Source organism: Phycodurus eques, chromosome 3 (genome assembly GCF_024500275.1).
Source record: "Phycodurus eques isolate BA_2022a chromosome 3, UOR_Pequ_1.1, whole genome shotgun sequence".
Lineage (NCBI taxonomy): Eukaryota > Metazoa > Chordata > Actinopteri > Syngnathiformes > Syngnathidae > Phycodurus > Phycodurus eques.
In genome coordinates, this window is record NC_084527.1 from 20132020 (window position 1) to 20150744 (window position 18725).

The 18725-nt window shown below is 40.9% G+C and overlaps 1 protein-coding gene across 1 annotated transcript in view; it reads right to left on the bottom strand.

Moving 5' to 3' along the window:
- hip1rb (huntingtin interacting protein 1 related b) overlaps nt 1-18725 on the bottom strand; it is a 38902-nt gene that overhangs the window by 17240 nt on the left and 2937 nt on the right. The window contains exons 2-11 of the mRNA XM_061672410.1: nt 7075-7138; nt 6693-6835; nt 6553-6609; nt 4368-4448; nt 4214-4290; nt 4029-4090; nt 2785-2925; nt 2650-2707; nt 1942-2017; nt 911-1119 (exon numbers count right to left, since the gene is read on the bottom strand). Of these exons, the coding sequence (XP_061528394.1) occupies nt 911-1119; nt 1942-2017; nt 2650-2707; nt 2785-2925; nt 4029-4090; nt 4214-4290; nt 4368-4448; nt 6553-6609; nt 6693-6835; nt 7075-7138 (968 nt within the window). The remainder of the gene's footprint in view (nt 1-910; nt 1120-1941; nt 2018-2649; nt 2708-2784; nt 2926-4028; nt 4091-4213; nt 4291-4367; nt 4449-6552; nt 6610-6692; nt 6836-7074; nt 7139-18725) is intronic.

Genomic DNA, 18725 nt, shown 5'->3' on the forward strand with positions numbered 1-18725 from the left:
CATGGCAACCACAAACGTTTGTCATGTGAACTCTACAAGTGGATAACCATAACCATGAATGGAGTTTCTTACAGAGTCAAAAAAACTAAATATAACACGATAAATAGTAGACAAGTACACCAACTTCCAAAGAGCTCTGATTAGATTCAACAGGTAGTGTAAGGAATATAATCTAAATAGGATTTTCACATTTAAAATGACATTTCTGCCAAATATAACACGTTCAATCTCAATATTTTACCATTTTCCTTTTACTTAGAAATGTATTCCAATTACAACTTTTTATAAATCAACTTTCTTTGACAAGAATCTTTTGTCATTTGTAGTTTCTCACCTTGTATACTCAATTTTATGTTTTCATTTTAATCATTGTAGCCAATGAGGCTGCAGTGGATTCAAATGTTTTTCTATGCGTGCCAAAAATGCTCTCTAAGTTTCGACTCACTTTGTGGCAGTGCTTCCCAACAAATGGTGCAGTTGGAAATTCTTTAATTTCACTTAATTCGTCTGAAAATTATTTATTTACTACAAATAAAATATGTCTGTTCATCTATCTATGCTAGCGACATTTAGTAACCAGTCGAACAATTAAATGCTCTTCCACAAGATGGCAATTAACTTATGTATTCACTTTTTATGACATTTGTTTGGTGGTTTTCAGTGAGATTTGTTAAATACAGTATGTGCCTTGGCTCAGTAATGGTTGGGAAACACTGATTTATGGTTGTCATTGATGCAAGTGTAATTAACAATTCCTCACTTGGTAGCGAAACTACTCCCACTGTGCTTTCATTTGCTTGTGTATTGGAATGCATAGGGAGGAAAAATGTCCTGCGGTTCAATGACGATATTCACTAAAATGTAACGGGATCATCTTACACATAATAGAAAACAACCAGGACTTTATTACCTGTCGTCGAAGCCTCCATTGGGTGGTCCGAAGGCCTGATCGAAGATGTCTTGCTGTGGTGTGGCAGCCTGCATGCTGACTGCATCACTAACGTCAATGAGCGGCTCGGGATCGTCATCGTCATCCTCGCCATCCTCCTCATCGGGGATGACCACCACCAGCTTGACATGCTTGGCCAGGGAGGCCGCATGCAGAAAGTTGGGGGGCGACTGCCGATGGGAGGAGAGAAATACATTATGAACGTGCAAGTGTCTATTAATCAGAGGTGGGAAAAGTACTAACAGTTTGTACTTAAGTACAGACACTTGTGTAAATTTGAGATATGAGCACTAGAGGGTGCCAGCGAACTCAACTCACTTCATAACAAGCAGCAGTTTGGAGGATAGTTTTTATTTCTTCAAAAAAAGTTGTTTAATGACGCTCCCAATTGAAGATTGTCAAACAACAAAAATACACATTTTCTATTTTAAACAACCACATAGAATTGTCTTAGGAAAGTCCACTTGGTTTAATGCTAACACACAATGCTAAACCATAGAAGGGCTAACAAAACTAACAATGTTGCGGTGTTATAACCCGTTAAGCAATAGAATACAACAGTGCAGCACCACATGTAGACAAAAATTGTACACACACAGCTTTATCCTGTGCGAAAAACATTACTGTAGCTTACTGAGTCAGTTGTGAAACACTCGTTTTTGGTGATTGTATGTATTATACTGCCTCCTGGTGGGCGAGGCAAATACCAGAAGGAGCAGCACAATGTGGGACAGGAATGGATTAATGGCGTTTTCATTTGAAAGATGATTGGAGATACGAGTGCAGTCACTGAATCAATTGAAGTCAACGCACCACTGTACTTGTAAATTCTCAGAAACCATGTATTTGTACTTGATTACTTCGCGCCACTGCTCGTAATAAATACAGAATGTGTTCATTGGTATTTTTATACATCCCAGTTTGATGATTACAGGAATTATGTGAAACATATGAGCTGTCCATTATGTGAGTAAACAGTGACAAAGTCTTACATCAGGCAGTCTGGGGATCTGGATGAGCCTCTTGAAGTACATCATCTCTCTGGCTCTGTTGAAGAAGGTCTTGAGGCTGTGGGCCAAAAAGGCGGAAACCATCACTAGTCAGTCATGCTTTATTTATAGGGTGTCTTCCGAGTGAGTTTGCATCGCATTAATAGAAGAAGAAAAAAAAAAAAGTTACTGCATTAGTGATTGGGGAGCAATTACGTTTATACGTTAGTGGGGAACGTTTGGAAAGGTTTTCGTTTGAATAGTTATATAGAAAATTATTCTTTCAGCTGATAGACTGGAAGTAGAAAGCAGGACTTTTACTATCAATAATTAATTACCTGTTAACTTTCTGTGTTTCTTTGTGGTGTACCGTGAGATTTTTCTTAATGTGTTCGGGAAACACGTTGGTTGCGTTCTATGGAATTTTGATGAATATATTTTTCAACATAGAGAATACGTAAATAAATAAAAAAAGAAAGAAATATACGAAGCCTATCTAATTTTGCTTACCTAGTTACATCGATTACTCAAATCACCTTGTCTTTCACAGTGTCATACATGAGGTGAATAGTCACGTGACAATGGGGCTCGGGGGATGGGCGTAGTGGTCGACTGGGTGTGGCGGACTTATGTTGTACACTTTCTTTTATTTGATACGGTGACTTGACACCACTTGTAGCCTAAGGACATGGCTGAACATCCAGTATGTACCTCTGGAACTGGTCCCGGAACCGATCCCGATGGCCTTGTAAAGTGTCAGCGGGGAGACCTGAAATCCACCAAACATTCATTCATTTACAACATTCAACCCTGGTATATTTAATCCGACATTTTGCGTGTCCTTACATGCGTGAAGCTTGAACAGCAGCTTAACCATAAAGTGGTAGAGTTGACTGCAGTCCTGGATAACCTGGATGAGCGGTGACAGGCGACACTGGCCAGACGTGAGCGTGGAGATGGCGATGGATGAGTTAAGCTGTCGCAGCACTGAGCGGGACAACAGAACATTGATACACTTATTTAAACCTAAATGAAGTTAAGTACTCTAAGCGACAACTGTATATACAATAATCACACCTTAAGTCATCTTAAAAAACAAGTCTTGTAATAAGATGACAAATTTGTGTCATTGGTTTTTGCCATTTTTAATCAGAAATAGAAAAACAAATTGTAATCTAACCATGATTTTCAAAGTGTGGTTCGAGTGTAGTATGCACTGGACGAAATTTTCAAAGTGTCTCATGTTACAGTGGCTTCAATTTCTTTGAAAGGCATCGGAGCATTAACAGGATTTTAATTTTTATTAGTTCAGTGTGTCCCCGCTGACGTGCACTGCTTACAGTAACAAGAAGCCTGTGAACAGAGAGGAGCTAGTTTGCAACAGCAGAGTCAGCGTTGCCAAATTTGCGATTTCGTTACCATATTTTTAGGAAAATGGATTCAAAGCAATAAAAAAAGGACAAATGTTAAGGGGAAACAATAAGAGCAAAACTTATTTTGAATAATGCCATTGTCATTTAGTTTTTATATAAGCAAGTCAAATCCAAAATCTGATTTCGCTGAATTTTTTAAAATTTTATTTTAAGGCCATGTTGCCCAGCCTTCGATTGAGATTAGAAATTTAAATGAATTTGCATAAAATCTGGTTGCTTTAACCAGGATTTTGCTTAAACATGATGGACTTTCAATAGATTCCCTATTATATATAGGCTAAAGTAAAATTGTGCACATTTCTAGTGCATTGTCATTAATTCCAGAAAAATACCAATGGAAAGTTGGTAGTTGTGACAGGATCCTGGGCGTCTTCCATTCCATTACAGCTGGACGGAAGGAAATTTACTTAATGTCCTCTAATTGGATGGCATTTCCTCATCAGATGCAGCTAATTTAGGGTAATACAAAAACAAGTTCAAAGGAGGCCAATGATAGAAACTCCCTCTCTCATCAAATGTGGGGAAAAAACAGCATTATGAGTGCTTTGGTGTATGATACTTCCTTTTAAGTTTAGTACATGAATGGATACCATCACTGCTAGACTGTTAAGCAGGTGCAGCTCAGGTTTCTTGTGTTTGGAGGAGCAGGGTTTTTACCTGTCTCAGCCAACTTCAACTCGACATCCATGTAATCGAACACCTCCACTGTGAGCTGGAAGCTGCCGGAGACAATTTGACAGCCTCGTTAAGAGAGAGAAGACACACACGGAGGATGTCAAGGGGATCAAGCAAACTAAATAGAGACAAAGGCCACACGTTTAAAACAGATTAAATGGACTCACACGTTGTTGATGTCCGTCCCTGCCGTGCGCTCCAGCACCTCGTCAGTGGCCTCCAAATTGGTGGGGATTTCGGCATGCTGCGGAAAATGGGAAGACGCGTGTTCAAATTCAACGTATCGCCAGATATATCACGTGAGACACAACATCCCTTCACCTTGTTGTGAAACTTCATTTTGGTGCAAAGCAGCTTGGAATAGAGAGCCACCAGCTGCCCGTATCGGTCATGTAGGTTTCCCTAGAAAGAACAAAAACATTTGCATCACAGTTAACCTATATTTATCGCAGGAGATATAGTCCAGACCCAGCAGTAATAGGTGAAAATCCCCGATAGAGAGCATAAACGTATGACAACACAATCTTATGAAGATCTTTTAAAGTATTCCCTAGTGGCTGTTCTCGCTCTCTTATTGTCAAGAAATTGGAGACTATCGTATAACATCACTGAGGAAACAAACAAGACACTCTCCCTCGCACAGTTCTCCAAAAGGGGGCAAAGCGAGAATTCAGCAGTGTATACTTAAACACCAAAATGCTCAACCAAACCATATAATTTAGTCTAACTAAACTAATTTCCATTAGCCACAGACAGGCTGACGGAAATTAGCATAGATGTTGTGATAATTTTAATATAAACCTAACAATTGCGACTAAAGTTAATCACGGACAGAGCAGCAACCCGTACAAACAGCATACAACAATGCTCACAGGCATATATTCTCTCTGCTCTGTGGGAACATTGACTATTACTGCAGTTTAGTAGGGAACGATAACACACCTATTCTGGACTGCCTATTCATTTGAACATTTCCCATATTGTTTACCATTTTAACTGATGTTTTATGTTCCATTTAATATATTGCTTGATTTAGTTTAACTATGTTTATATGGTGACCTTGAGTGCCCTTAAAGGTGCCTATAAATAAAATGAATTATTATTATTAACTGCCTCTTCTTGCTCTTAATTATGCTGCATTTACATCCTGTAGAGCTCAGTGCTGCCTGTCATGTATTATATTTCAAGCCTTGTGCCATGTTGTGCTGCACATGGCACAAGGCTTGAAATATTTTTTTTTTCTTTGAGGAGTAGTTTTGCTAATCATTTCTTCATTTGAGGAGCAACTTTCTCATTTTGAGGAGCAATTTTTTGCAGGTTAAACGCACAGGGAACCGAAGCAAGGGTTTTATTAAACAAAAACACAATATAACGGGGTAGTTGCCTATAGGGCTGCAGCTATCGAATATTTTAGTACTCGAGTATCCTACTGAAAATTCCATCGAACAATCGATTATTTGGATAAACTATATTTTTGCTTTGTTAAAGTGCAATTGTCACCTTCGTAATAAACAAGCCCCACATTCAACGATACTCCTAATTAACAGATGCTCCGCAGGCCTATCGTTATGTTAGTAATGTACACTAACGTTAATCTCACTGAATTGCACTTTTGAATGTTAATGTCACTGTCTCTTGGGTCCCACGACGCGGAGTAGCAGACAGAAATGTCTGTGTTACCACGAACGAGTGCTCGCCTTGCATTTAACTATGAAATGCTCCCACACTTTCACCATTGTCTTTTTTCCCTCATCTCTATTCAGCGCTGCATCTTGCAAGCGCCGTGTTCCCACTCCATCAATAGCTTCACTTCCACATCGTGCTTCCTACGCCTTGGTGAGGTAAGCACCACATTGTGTCACATACTGTACGCCCCTAAGTGCGTCTGTCTCCGTGGTAAAACTGTGATTTGCAGTTTTGCTTTTCAGTGATTTTTGAGGAGCAAAATGCAAATTTTAACTCTCAAACTGCGATGAGAGACCGCTTAATTCAAGCCTTGTGGTACGACACTGAGGCGTACAACTAAAGTCGGACTTGCCCGTAAACTGTATTGTAAAAACCTGTTTGAAAAAAAAAAAACAGCAGCGACACGGTGTGGTGAAGGACAAACTGGGATCACTGTTCTTATGGAAAACTCTAATACATTTTAATCAAAGTCATCCATCTACAATGATTGACTGTCAAGAACCTGAATTTTAAAAGACACCTAAAATCTGTGACTAATTCTGCTTAATACCACCTGAAAAATGTGTTCTCAATTAAACTTCCAGACCACTCAAGGTTTATTGAGCATTTCCAGAAGAGGAACTACCAGTAATAAAAGTGAAGCCGCATTCTGTGTATTTGCTGGTTTCCATGTTCAAAAAGGAGTGGGAAGACATCTTGACTCCTTTCCTTTTAATGTTTTTAATGATTAAACCCTTGTCTCTAAAAAGCACTGTGGATGTGCCTTGTGTATGAATGATACTATACAAATAAATTTGCCTACTATGAGACACAGACTTACCCAAAGCTGGCCAAGTTCCACAATAGAGCTGAAATGTCTCATGCAGTCTTGTAACCCCTGTGGTGAAAGCCCATAAATACTTAATTTACTTTTTTTTTTTTTTTTTTTTTTTTTAAGATGAGGGGCAACAAGGGCCTTACATTGCGGTGGCCATCGCGCAGCACTTTGTGCAGCACGTGACAGAACTTCCAGCTGAGGATGGAGCTGGTGGCCAGGGGGAAGCCCAGAGCGTAGGACCAGAAAGTGTAGGCCCCCTTCTCCCGATGAGTGCCCAGGATGATGCCTAATGAGTTCTCTGTTAAGCACGCTCAAACGATCACCAAAAAGATTCAACTGCAGAGGGAACTGATGGGTTCTCTCCAATTGCCTTCTGAACAGTTTTAGTGTGCTTTACTGCGTATCAATTTCCTGTTGCATACAGTACTAGTTGAGAGGAAGGAATCTAACACTATATGACATTAAGATTTTGACTTTTGGTTCGGTCTTTTTTAAAAAAAAAAAAAAAAAAAAAAAAAAGGATACGTCGTGCATGCTTCTCCTTCACAGGTGCTTCGGTGGAGTTGATGGCTTTGCTAATGCTGCTCAGCTGAAAAGGGAAGAGAAAAAAAAAAGATCAGACAATTGCACAGAAATTTTATTATTCAGTTAGGTTATGGTTAAGGCTAAGCTTGGACACTGGCATTTTCTATGAACAATTGTAAGCTGTATACTGGAAAAACTAAAGCATGTCGTTAGGTCTATTTTAGGAGGCCTTTGGCCCCACTGAAAGGTTCTTAAGTCCCCCCAAAATGATTTGGTTGTGTTTTTATTATTATTTTTTTAACCCCAAAGAAATCTTGAACAAGTGGCGATAAACAGACAAAAATGTTTTAGAATTGGTCCACCCCAAAAAAACACAAAGTGGGAAAAAAAAAAAAAAAAAAAAAAAAAAAAAATTTAAATGCAAAAAAAAAAAAAAAAAAAAAAAAAAAAAAAAGAAAAGAAAAAAAAAAAAGAAATAAAAAAATTGGGGAAAAAATAAAACAAATCTGCAAATAGTTGAATCTGCAGGTGCCGGACCGCGAGTATGCGGGGTTCCACTGTACCTGCCTGCTGCTATTAGCGTGCCCGAGTTGTACACATGGCTGACTAAAGGTAAATTAGCAGGAGGAAAAGAATGTGAAGGATTCAAGAAAGTAAGTCTTCATCACATCTGGTAGTAACGATTAGTCAGATCCGGCCCCCAGCTAACAGCAGAAAGTCTCAAGCTACGACATACTAGCTTGTCACTTAGTCTAAAATGCATTGTGAAGCTGTGGCTGTCTACATAAAGATGGAGGTTATAGAGAAAACGTTTTGCATTTATTCCCACCATGAAATAGGAGCGGAGCTCATTCACTTATAGTTGTCATCAGTGGATAATAGATAATAGAAAAAGAATAATCACTGCTTCACCAATATTGAACTGAATCAGGAAGGATGAGAAGAGAGAAAAACAAGGGAGTGACAACTGGAAATCTGAGTCTAAAGGATTTCACAGAATAAAGCCATTTGTGATGCAGTCTAGGTATCATATGGAACTCAATACGGATATGAAACATTTCAGTCAAGGTGCATCGTATAAAACTTGAAATTTTATTTAGGAGAGTAATGATTATAAAGTGGAGAGAGCTACAAGATAAGCCAAATGAACCTGTCCTAGATGTTTTCAAGACTACATTAATGTTACTTTAATTAAAAGTGATTAATATTTTTATTCAACCATTTTTGTCACATAAGAACCCAAAATTTAATATCTGCGATTTAAAAAATATTTTGAAGCAGTTATTGTGTTGTGAGCCAGTCATGCCATTAGCCTCGATATTGATCAGTAGTTAATTAAATGTTTCAATATATGAAGGGGAAGAATACAGTCTTGCAGGACGGCCAATCGAAAAAGGCACTTCAGCATCTGAGTCGCAACAGTGACAGATCGATTTGTCACCCTCAAAAACAGACGGCATTCATTGATGCTTCCACCCATCAAGTAACTGGCGATTGCAGCTTTTCATTTGATTTTGATGACATTGTTTACTCTTCAAAGGGAAATTATTCTCTATACATTTTTTGTTAAATAATGGGGTTAGCTGACTTTGTGGCAGTAACTTTTTTTTGTGGTTGATGCTGTAAACATACTTCCTGTGTTTGTGTACTGTGTTAAAAAGTGAAATATCAACATCACAAATCTAACGGTGACTGAACTTTTACAAAGTATGGTATTGTTTTAAGTCACTGATGGTGTAGTGGTGCACTCGCCTGACTTTGGTGCAGGCAGCGTGGGTTCAGTTCCCACTCAGTGGCTGTGTAAATGTGAGTGCGAATGGTTGTCCGTGTCTATATGTGCCCTCCGACTGACTGGCGACAAGTTCAGGGTGTAGTCCGCCTTTCGCCCGAAGTCAGCTGGGATAGGCTCCAGTGTCCCGTGACCCCAACCAGGATAAGCGGTGTTGAAAATGGATGGATGGTATTGTTTTAAAATCTGTCCAAAAATGTTAAAAAGCAATTTCTCAGTCTTAGCTGTTTGTGAAATTGTGTGTTAATGCACTACAATCGCTCACAAACAACCTGTGCATCTCCTGGGGATAAGCCCCTTGCCCAGTCCATAAAACCCCTGATACCCCTGCTGTTGAAAATAGTTTTTCTACTGAAGCAATTATAAACTGTCCAAAAAATACATGGAGGGGAAAAAGAAAAATATGTGCTAGTTTTCACTTCACAAGTATGTTACTGTATTTTACCTCACATTGCAATATATATGGCAGGGTTACAAAAAAGTTTTTTTTTTTTTTTTTTTTTAGCGGCACGGTGACCCACTGGTTTAAGCGTCTGCCTCACAGTTCTGAGGACCGGGGTTCAATCCCCGGCCCCACCTGTCTGGAGTTTGCATGTTCTCCCCACACCTGCGTGGGTTTTCTCCGGGCACTCCTCTTTCCTCCCACATCCCAAAAACATGCATAGTAGGTTAACTCTAAATTTCCTGTAGGTGTGTGAATGTGAGTGCGAATGGTTGTTCGTTTATATGTATCCTGCGATTGGCTGGCAACCAGTTCAGGGTGTACCCCGCCTCCTGACCGATGACGGCTGGGATAGGCTCCAGCACTCCCGCGACCCTTGTGAGGATAAGCGGCTCAGAAAATGGATGGATGGAAAAAAGTTTGGTGGTTTCCCCCCATCATGCAGCCCTAGCTAACACAGTAGGAAAGTCATAATTACAGCAAATATCTGGATGAAAAACACTTTTAGACAATAAATAGAAAAAACGCAAACCCTGTACAAAGGTGAGAAGAGTTGGCTCCCTACTCTGTATTAAATACAGAATACACAAACAGCACCATCCAAACCACTAATGTTCTCAGGCTGGACTGCTGAATCAAACCCCTTGTCAGCGCAAATGAATATCAGCTGGTTCAGTCCTAATTGATGGCGTACAAAAAGGTCCCATTGCCAAGGCGTGAGTCAAGACATCTCATGATGGGTAAGAGCAGAGAGCTCTCTCAAGACAATCGCAAACTAATTGTTGCAAAACATAACAATGGCATTGGTTACAGGCGGATATCTAAGCTTCTCAACGTTCCAATGAACACGGCTGGGGCCATAATACATAACGTAATTTCTCGTGTATAATGCAAATTTTTTACCCAAAAAATTGTCAAGTCAATAGTACGAATGATACTGTGGGTACAGAAAGTATTCAGACCCCGATAAATTTTTCACTCTGCTATATTGCAGCAATTTGCTAAAATCATTTATGGTCGTTTTTTCCTCATCGATGTATGATGACTGCCATCGCCGCCTACAAGTTATGAGAGTTGTTTGTTTATATGTGCCCTCCGATTGGCTGGCAACCAGTTCATGGTGTACCCCGCCTTTTGCCCAAAGATACCCGGATATGCTCCAGAACGCCCGCAACTAGAGTTGAGCATCGTTTGAATTTGAGCGATTCCAGTTCCTTATTTCGATACTGGTTCTAAACGATTCACAAAGATGTGAAAGACTCATTGACAGTTCTAGAAAATGCTTGATTTTAGTTGTTGCTGCTGAGGATGGCCCAACCAGTTATTAGGTTTAGGGGGGCATTAGTTTTTCATACAGGGCAGGTAACTGAATAGTTTTTTATCCTTAATAAATGAAATCATTTAAAAACAGCATTTTAAGTTCACTTGGGTTATATTTGTCTGACATTTACATTTGTTTGATGATCTTAAAGTGAGGAAACAAAAATATAACAAATTTGAGAAAAGGGCCAATACTTTTTCACAGCACTGTAAATGTTCATATAAATATAGTTTTGGTCAGTAGTGGGAAAGGGGACTCATGATTGTTGGTGGAGATTTGTGCGGTGTGGTGATTAACTGCTAAAAATGCTAATTTGCATGATACGACACATACTTGAGTCAAACAGGTCTGATGCCCAGGCCGTGAGATATGATCTTCAAAGCAATGTGTGGATGGTAAGCCATTGGAGACTGAATGCCCTCCACAACCGGTCCAGCAGGACAAACAAGTCAACCATGAAAGGGTGACAGGAAGGAAGGAGGAGACACACCAAATTGTGCTTGTAACATTTGTCTCGCAACATCACAGTTACGTTGATTAACTAGATATCTATGGTTGTAGACCACCAGAATGGGCATCCACCAATTGTTAGGATACAATAACGCTATTAAACTGTCTTTTGTGTAACATTGAATGTGGAAAATTATAAATGACTTTAAACAGAAAAAAATAAAAGTAAAACCTCCCTCAGCCTTGTCTTATTTCAAATTGTGACCATTGTAAAATTTAATAAAGGAAGGAGAGGAAGAAAAAAACAGATGCGCGCACAGTTGCCAAGTTGTGATAATTAGTGACAATCATTTTATTCTTATGTTCTGTTCCTGCTCTTTAACTCAATACACGGTGTGTGTGTTTTTGTGTGCAAGCAAAATGACATCTACATCAGCCTGGTATTATATAAAACCCTCATCCAGGCAAGGTATTAATCCACGTGGCTTTAATCTCTGTTTTTCCTCTCTCTTCCCCAGCAAATGTTCATCCTTAGAAGTTTAACCATTCCCATTACTGTGTAAAGGTTATAGAACAAATACATAAAATAATCAATGGGTGGTTAGACAACATCTTTTCGTTGCCCCTGAATTCTGAACGTTCCATATTTTCATCCATTTTCAGTTGTGGTTGATGGCCATGTGGCCCAAAACCTTAGTCAAGGGGTTGTCAAACTGTATGAGTCCAGGGATTCATCCTAACGCCAATTAAACATAACTATCATGTTAACCCTCAAAACGCCATAAGAATTATTTCTTCTTTCAAACGTCTCACTCTAAACACACGTGATGTGTTAAATAGCAAGAAACTTGACCATAGCCAATCATCATGTCACAAAGCTTCATAAGCAAACCTCTTTCAGTGATGTCACATTGAATTGCGCTTCAAGGAGAAACCTGTTTTAAGACTGGAAAGAGTCACTTCAAGGAAAAAAAGCAGGGAAACTTCAGCCCTGCATCAAGATGTCCAGCACAGACCAACACGACAGAAAAAAGAAACATTTATTTGGCTTGGAAAAAGACAGTTCCAAGATCAAGATGAAATACAGTAAAGCATTCAACTGATGTTTTAATTAGCTGAAAACAGCTACATTTATCCATCGCTGTTAGCTAGAAATGCTGCATGCATTCAGGGATATCAGAGTTATGTGATGTTGAATCACAATCACATCAGGGAATTTCACTTGACCCAAAGCTAAGGTTGGAAGGAGTGATTGGTTTATTACGTTTTCTTTATTGGTGCACTCGTCCTCATTGTTAGCATAAAAGCACAATTGCCCAAGTAATGAACTTACTGTTACCCAATCCAAAAAAAGAGCTGTTTCGTGTTTTCCAAAAACGTTTAAATATGACTTGGGCAACTATGCTATTAGGCTAACGATATGCAAGTATGGCCTTACAAACAACAACAATTTATGGCAAAATATTTTGCACACCCCAGTTTGAGAACGACCGCTTTAGTCCATATTCGTGCATCAAGAAGAGTGGGGCTTCTGTGGCAGTAAGTCGGTGTTGAGAGGGTTAATACAACAGGAGACCCCTCCCTTTGACTTGCCAATGACGCAAATTGTACGGTCACGCTCGCTCGTTTACACGGGGCGTGTTTGGCAGGGCGGTGCGCAGGCTGGTGTGACAATAAGGGGCTTGTTGGTTGGGGGAGGAAAAGAGGCTAAATACATGTGTTGCAAGTTGGGGAGGAAGGAGGTGGTTTGTGTGAGTGTGTGTGTGTGTGTGGTGCGGGGGAGTGCTTGGCACACAGAGCCTGGCTCAGACACGCGCTGAGCAGCGAAGCTACGCGGAAACGGAGAGTGATTTCAACCACTTGGAGAGCTGAAGCTAAAAATAAGTGAACAGTAGAGTAGGGCAAACCCATTGTTTATGAGGCAAGCGTGTCACACTGGAGCATCACTCACACTATTGTGAAGCTACCATCGCCTCTCTGACGTTGCCATGAAGACCACAGATCACTGACTAAATGGCTCAAAATATCTAAAAACAAAAACTTTTTAATTTTGTCCCTCTATATAGTGTATTGTCATCAGGGATGCACAATAATGATCACACTGATAATTATCAGTCCAATATTGGAAAAAAATGACGTCACACTGATCAGTCTGATATAAAAAAATCAAATAAATAAGTATCTAGAGCAGTATCATTCAGCGGCGCGCTGGTTGCCAGGAGCAGCCACTAGCCAAGCGGCTGCTGTTGCATTGGCTCATGACAGTCATGGACATTTTGACCAAAAATGGTTACTATCCGCAATGAATTAGCATATGATTGCCAGCACTTACTGAAATTATGATCACCCACAGTGACTTGAGTTTGTAACTATGACGCTGGCGGCAAGACCCAGTGGCCTACGAAGCAGCAGACTCTTGCAGCTTAAGCAGACGGATGAGCAAGCAGGTGCGGTTTGGCCGCAGGTGGAAGCACGGTTATTGCGATGGGTTAACACCTGCAAACTCTACCCATCTTCCTTTCCAATGTTCGCTCACCGGCTTGCGCCACCACCAACACTCCCCTCTTCGCCCAGCCACAAATTCAAATGTCTTTATGTAAGCATGAATGATCGGCCGTTCTTGTATTGCTTAAAATAAAAACATGAATATTTGAACCTGTGCATTATTTGACTCTTAATATTGATTGCAGAGACATTTACACATGGTATCTCATCTCAATCTCATTGTATTTGTGTATAGTGACAACAAAAAGGCAGTCTATTTATTATAGGGCCAGTTTAATATAAAACAACATACATAAGTAGGGGGTCCCCACTCCAGCTTTCCATCAGTTTGGGGGTTCTTGGTCTGGAAATTGTTAAAGACCTCTGATATAAACCATTAAAAATATATTTTGGTTATCGCTATAGGCTTGGAGAAGTCTATCGGTATTAGTTAGAGCTCTCAATGCCATGAGGCACATTAGGCCGCAATTGCGGTTTCTGTAATCTGTAGTTTCTTACGGGAGTGGGTGATTGGCCTACTGCCCAACCCCAGCACCTGGTATTCTTAAGCGGTCTCCCATCCAAGTACTAACCAGGACCAACCCTGCTTAGCTTCAGAGATCGGACAAGATATGGCAGCATGTGGGGATTCTTGGCCAGGTCACCATTGGAAAATAGATACTGTTTTCACTGGTCTAAAGTGGTTATATAAAGTTTCAACAAAATGAATAAAATTCTGGTTTCACAAGGATGCACTCCTCTTATAACTGGCATGGGGCTGTGTTCAGAAGTAACAGATCACATTCAAACTCCTGTTCAATGGGAGTCCACACACACACCTTCCATCATTTCAGTTTTTAAGTGAAAAAGAACACATGGATGGGGCCTTTCACATTTGCTTTATCCACTAAAATTACTTAATGAAGAAGCTGTTTGCTGACCAGACTTATTTCTAGAGTGTCTGTGTGTGTGTGTGTGTGCGTGCGTGCAACAAAGAGTGAAGCTCGTGCACGTTTAACAGTTACTTGTGACCAAATAGTGCTAATGTTGCCATATGCACAGCCAAAACAACAGCAAAAACATCTGCAACTTACCGCAAAGTGTTTTCCAAAGTTAGAAGTGGACTGAACAAGTTTGACCAATGACAATGACAAAACTATGCTGCATGCTAAAGCAGTTGTTTTTTCGTAGTCTGAAATGTAAACACGAGTCGCACGCAGATGTCACGACTCACTTTGATTGGCCTGCGAAGCCCAATAGAAGACGCTGTGTGCAGATGTGACTGTGTCGTTTGATTGGTGAAATTGAGCCAAACATCACTGTGGTAATCACAACGGATTGGAGCAACGGCACCCGAAGCGAAGTTGAAAACTAGTCTAAAAATACATGCAATTATGGATAAATTGAAGTATCGAGCGCCACGTAGATGATTGTAACGGAGTAAAAGTAACTGTTTCTCCTGAATAAATACTCGAGTAAAAGTAAAAAGTATGCTTCATTAAAACTACTCTAACAAGTACAATTTATCCAAAATGTTACTTGAGTATATGTAACGCAGTAAATCCAATGCGTCCCGACCAGTGATGCCGGTAACGCGTTACTTTGTAACTGGCAAAATTAGAGTAGTCAGATTACAGTTACTTTGATTAAGCTGCCAATAGTTACTTTTTTGTTCACGAGAACTAGAGCTTAACATCCTTTTGCATACTACCCTATTTATAGTCAGGCAACAGATATTTATTATTAACAAACTACAGTGCTTGGGAACATGAGGCAAATCAATAACCAGGACACTTGATTCGGTGCATGTCATAAGTGGAGACCAATTTTCAGCCTTTGTTTTAGCAATGAATAATAAAACAGACAAACCACACTATATTCTTAACTATCCATAACTAAAATGCACACAACGACTAAATGCAATATCAAAAAAAGGGCAAAATATTTATCAACGGAGCAGTCTGGGGCAATGACGTCATGTGACGCCATTGCCCCAGGGGTTCAATCCCCGGCCCCGCCTGTGTGGAGTTTGCATGTTCTCCCCGTGCCTGCGTGGGTTTTCTCCGGGCACTCCGGTTTCCTCCCACATCCCAAAAACATGCATGAATTGGAGACTCTAAATTGTCCGTAGGTGTGAATGTGAGTGCGAATGGTTGTTTGTTTGTTTGTATGTGCCCTGCGATTGGCTGGCAACCAGTTCAGAGTGTACCCCACCTCCTGCCCGATGACAGCTGGGATAGGCTCCAGCACGCCCGCGACCCTAGTGAGGAGAAGCGGCTCAGAAAATGGATGGATGGATGTACCGAGAATGGTGTGCTTGTTTATATTTAGGTGGCTATTTGGCATGTCAAGTCTGGTCTAAGTTGCTCATTTAATGTGGCTTCAACTACACTCATATTTAAGTAATTTTTTTCATGTCGATGACATCCTTCTGTAACTTGTGTGGCGTATATTACCAAGTAAGGGGTATGGTTAAGCTAATGTTTTTTTGGTACTGTGGATAAGTGAGTCATGCCACTCGACAGCTGCTGACAGTAACTAAAAAGTTACTATTTTCTAATTTAGTTACTTTCGAAATCAAGTAATCAGTAAAGTAACTAAGTTACTTTTAAGCTCAAGTAATCAGTAAAGTAACTAAGTTACTTTTTCAAGGTAACTGTGGCAACACTGGTCCCTACGCACCTTTTCATGTATTGGCCTTGAGAACATAAAACAAGAATGTATTTCAATGTCAGAAAACCCTACAGCTGAGCCGTGGTCACTAATGGCACAAGTCCACACATTATGGAGACCCCACAGATAAAAAGTTTAAATATTTCATTTGACAGAGTCATTTAGCAAAACCATTCCACTGGAGCATGCTCGACTGCCATGGTACGTACCTCCTGGAACAGCCGAGAGGACAAGTGATAGTTAAGGCTTTCCCTCCCTAATCCCCTCCGCCCACCCAACCCCACCACTAGCATCACAGGCCCGCCATAAGGTGGGTTGCCAACTCAAATTATTGTCACCATCCACTCACCTCGCGTTTCTTCATGCCCTCCATCCTTGCCATTTCCGGTACTTTGTCATCTGTGCTTTTTAGCAGCAGGTCTGCTTGCAAACCATGTGGATGTTGTTCAGGTCAGAGTTGGGAGTGCCTATTAAAAATTTAAAAACACTCCCGCTCGCTGGATGAAAACTCTTGCGATACGATAGCACGGCTCCTTATCAGCTTAAATCAACACAACAGCAGGAGTGCTGATTCACAAACAGCTCTGACCTGCACACAGATTAGCTCAACATGCATGGCAACTCGGGGTTAAGTGAATTTTTTGTAGTCAACTATAAAAGGTAATAAAAGTCAAGTCAGTCGATTAATCGATAACGTCCTTAATATTTCCATCCATCCATTTTCTTTACCACTTATCCTCACTAGGGTCGTGGGCGTTCTTAATTTTTTCAGCAAATTTCAGCAGTCCCCAACCCTACAGATATACAGGTATTTTGATGGACCAGCAAAGAAACAAAAACAAAATTATTAAAAATAAAGCGCACCATTACGCTGAATTTGGTAGTTGTAATTAGTGGGAGCACTCAGCCTTGCGTATGTTTTTCTCTTCAACAAGCCACCTGGTCTCATCTTGTCTTCCATATCACAAAACAACACCTGTCGCTTTATGACACAACTGTCATTGTGTGCTGTAAGATGGGACATTGTAGTCAGGCACCAAAAATGTAAGCATTTCTCTATTTCCATTTCTCTGTGACTGTAGTGGTGATGCTGTATTTGGCGCTTAGCTGGGACATTGATGGATGGGTGTTGGGTCGTTTGGGTTGTTTCCATACGCATTGCCTTTTGGCTCGTGGGTTTGATGTTGCTGGTTGTGAGGAGCCCCGGGTCGAGTGTTCATTTTGGTCTGTACTACGGGCTGCTGGGTGGTGGATGTTCGTAGTTTGGGCGCCCTTTATTTGAGCCATGCAGGCTTTTTTTTTTTTTTTTGGCCCGGCTCCCTGGGGGAGTCGGGGTCAGGGGTCGCTCGGATACGGGCAATGCCCGGCCCTACTTCCCCCCTCTTCACCGTCATCTGCCGGCCGGTCAGGCCGGGCACACAGGAGTATAGCTTCTTACTTCACACACACTGCACATTTTTTAATACCCACACTGTACATTGGGCACCCTCATATCTCATTCAGGGTCCCCTGGAGGACTGGCACCAGGTATGGTGGGGCGGGCGCTGTGCCGGGTGCTGACACATCTGTGCCGGTATGATCGTGCCCCCCCTTACTGCTCTGCCGGTCCTCTAGGTTTTAATGAATCATACGCCCCGTCTCTGGGGAGGACACTTGGCCGGGTGTCCCAGCACTCCGGCCTTCTCTCTGGCCCGCCATACTTCTCTCCCGGAGATTTTTAATGCACTACACACATTCGCATATCCTTTGGGGACCTGGTCGGCCTGGGTGGAGGTGACGGTGGCGGGTCATTATTGCCCTGTGACCCACCAGTTTCTCCAATTTGAATGCACTACACCCCACCACACACAATCACGGTACAGGGATAATCGTTATCAGTCGGGGCCCTGGTAACCACAATAATAGGGTGGGTGGTGGGTTTACACTTTTCTCTCGGTTGGACTCCTGGCCGGGCGGTGTGTTTGGGATCATTGTCATGCTGAAAGAGCCAGACATGTTGCATTTTCACTGCCCTTGCTGATGGAAGGAGGTTTTCATTCCAAATCTCACAATACATGGCCCCATTCATTCTTTCCTTTACACTGATCAGTCGTCCTGGTCCCTTTGCAGAAAAACATTCATCTCAAGTGGTGTAGTTTCAAAGATATAGATGTTTAAAGTCATGGGGTATCTCTAACTAGCTGAAGGTTTGTTAACCTATATATATAATTAGGAGGTTTAGAACAAAAACGTTTTGTTCTGGTCTTTTCCTTCCATTTCCAACCACAAGTCAGAATTTGAAGAACGAAAGGAAAATTCATGGGTGATTTTAATGGAATGAACCCTATTCTGCCGGACAATTGGCCGGTAACCAGTCCAGGGTGCACTCCACCACCTCTCGCCCAAAGGCAGCAGAAGACGCCCCCCCCCCCAAAAAAAAGTTTATTTATTTATTTATTATTTTTAATTTTTTTTTTTTTTTATTATTTTTTTTTTTTTTTTTTTTTTTTTAT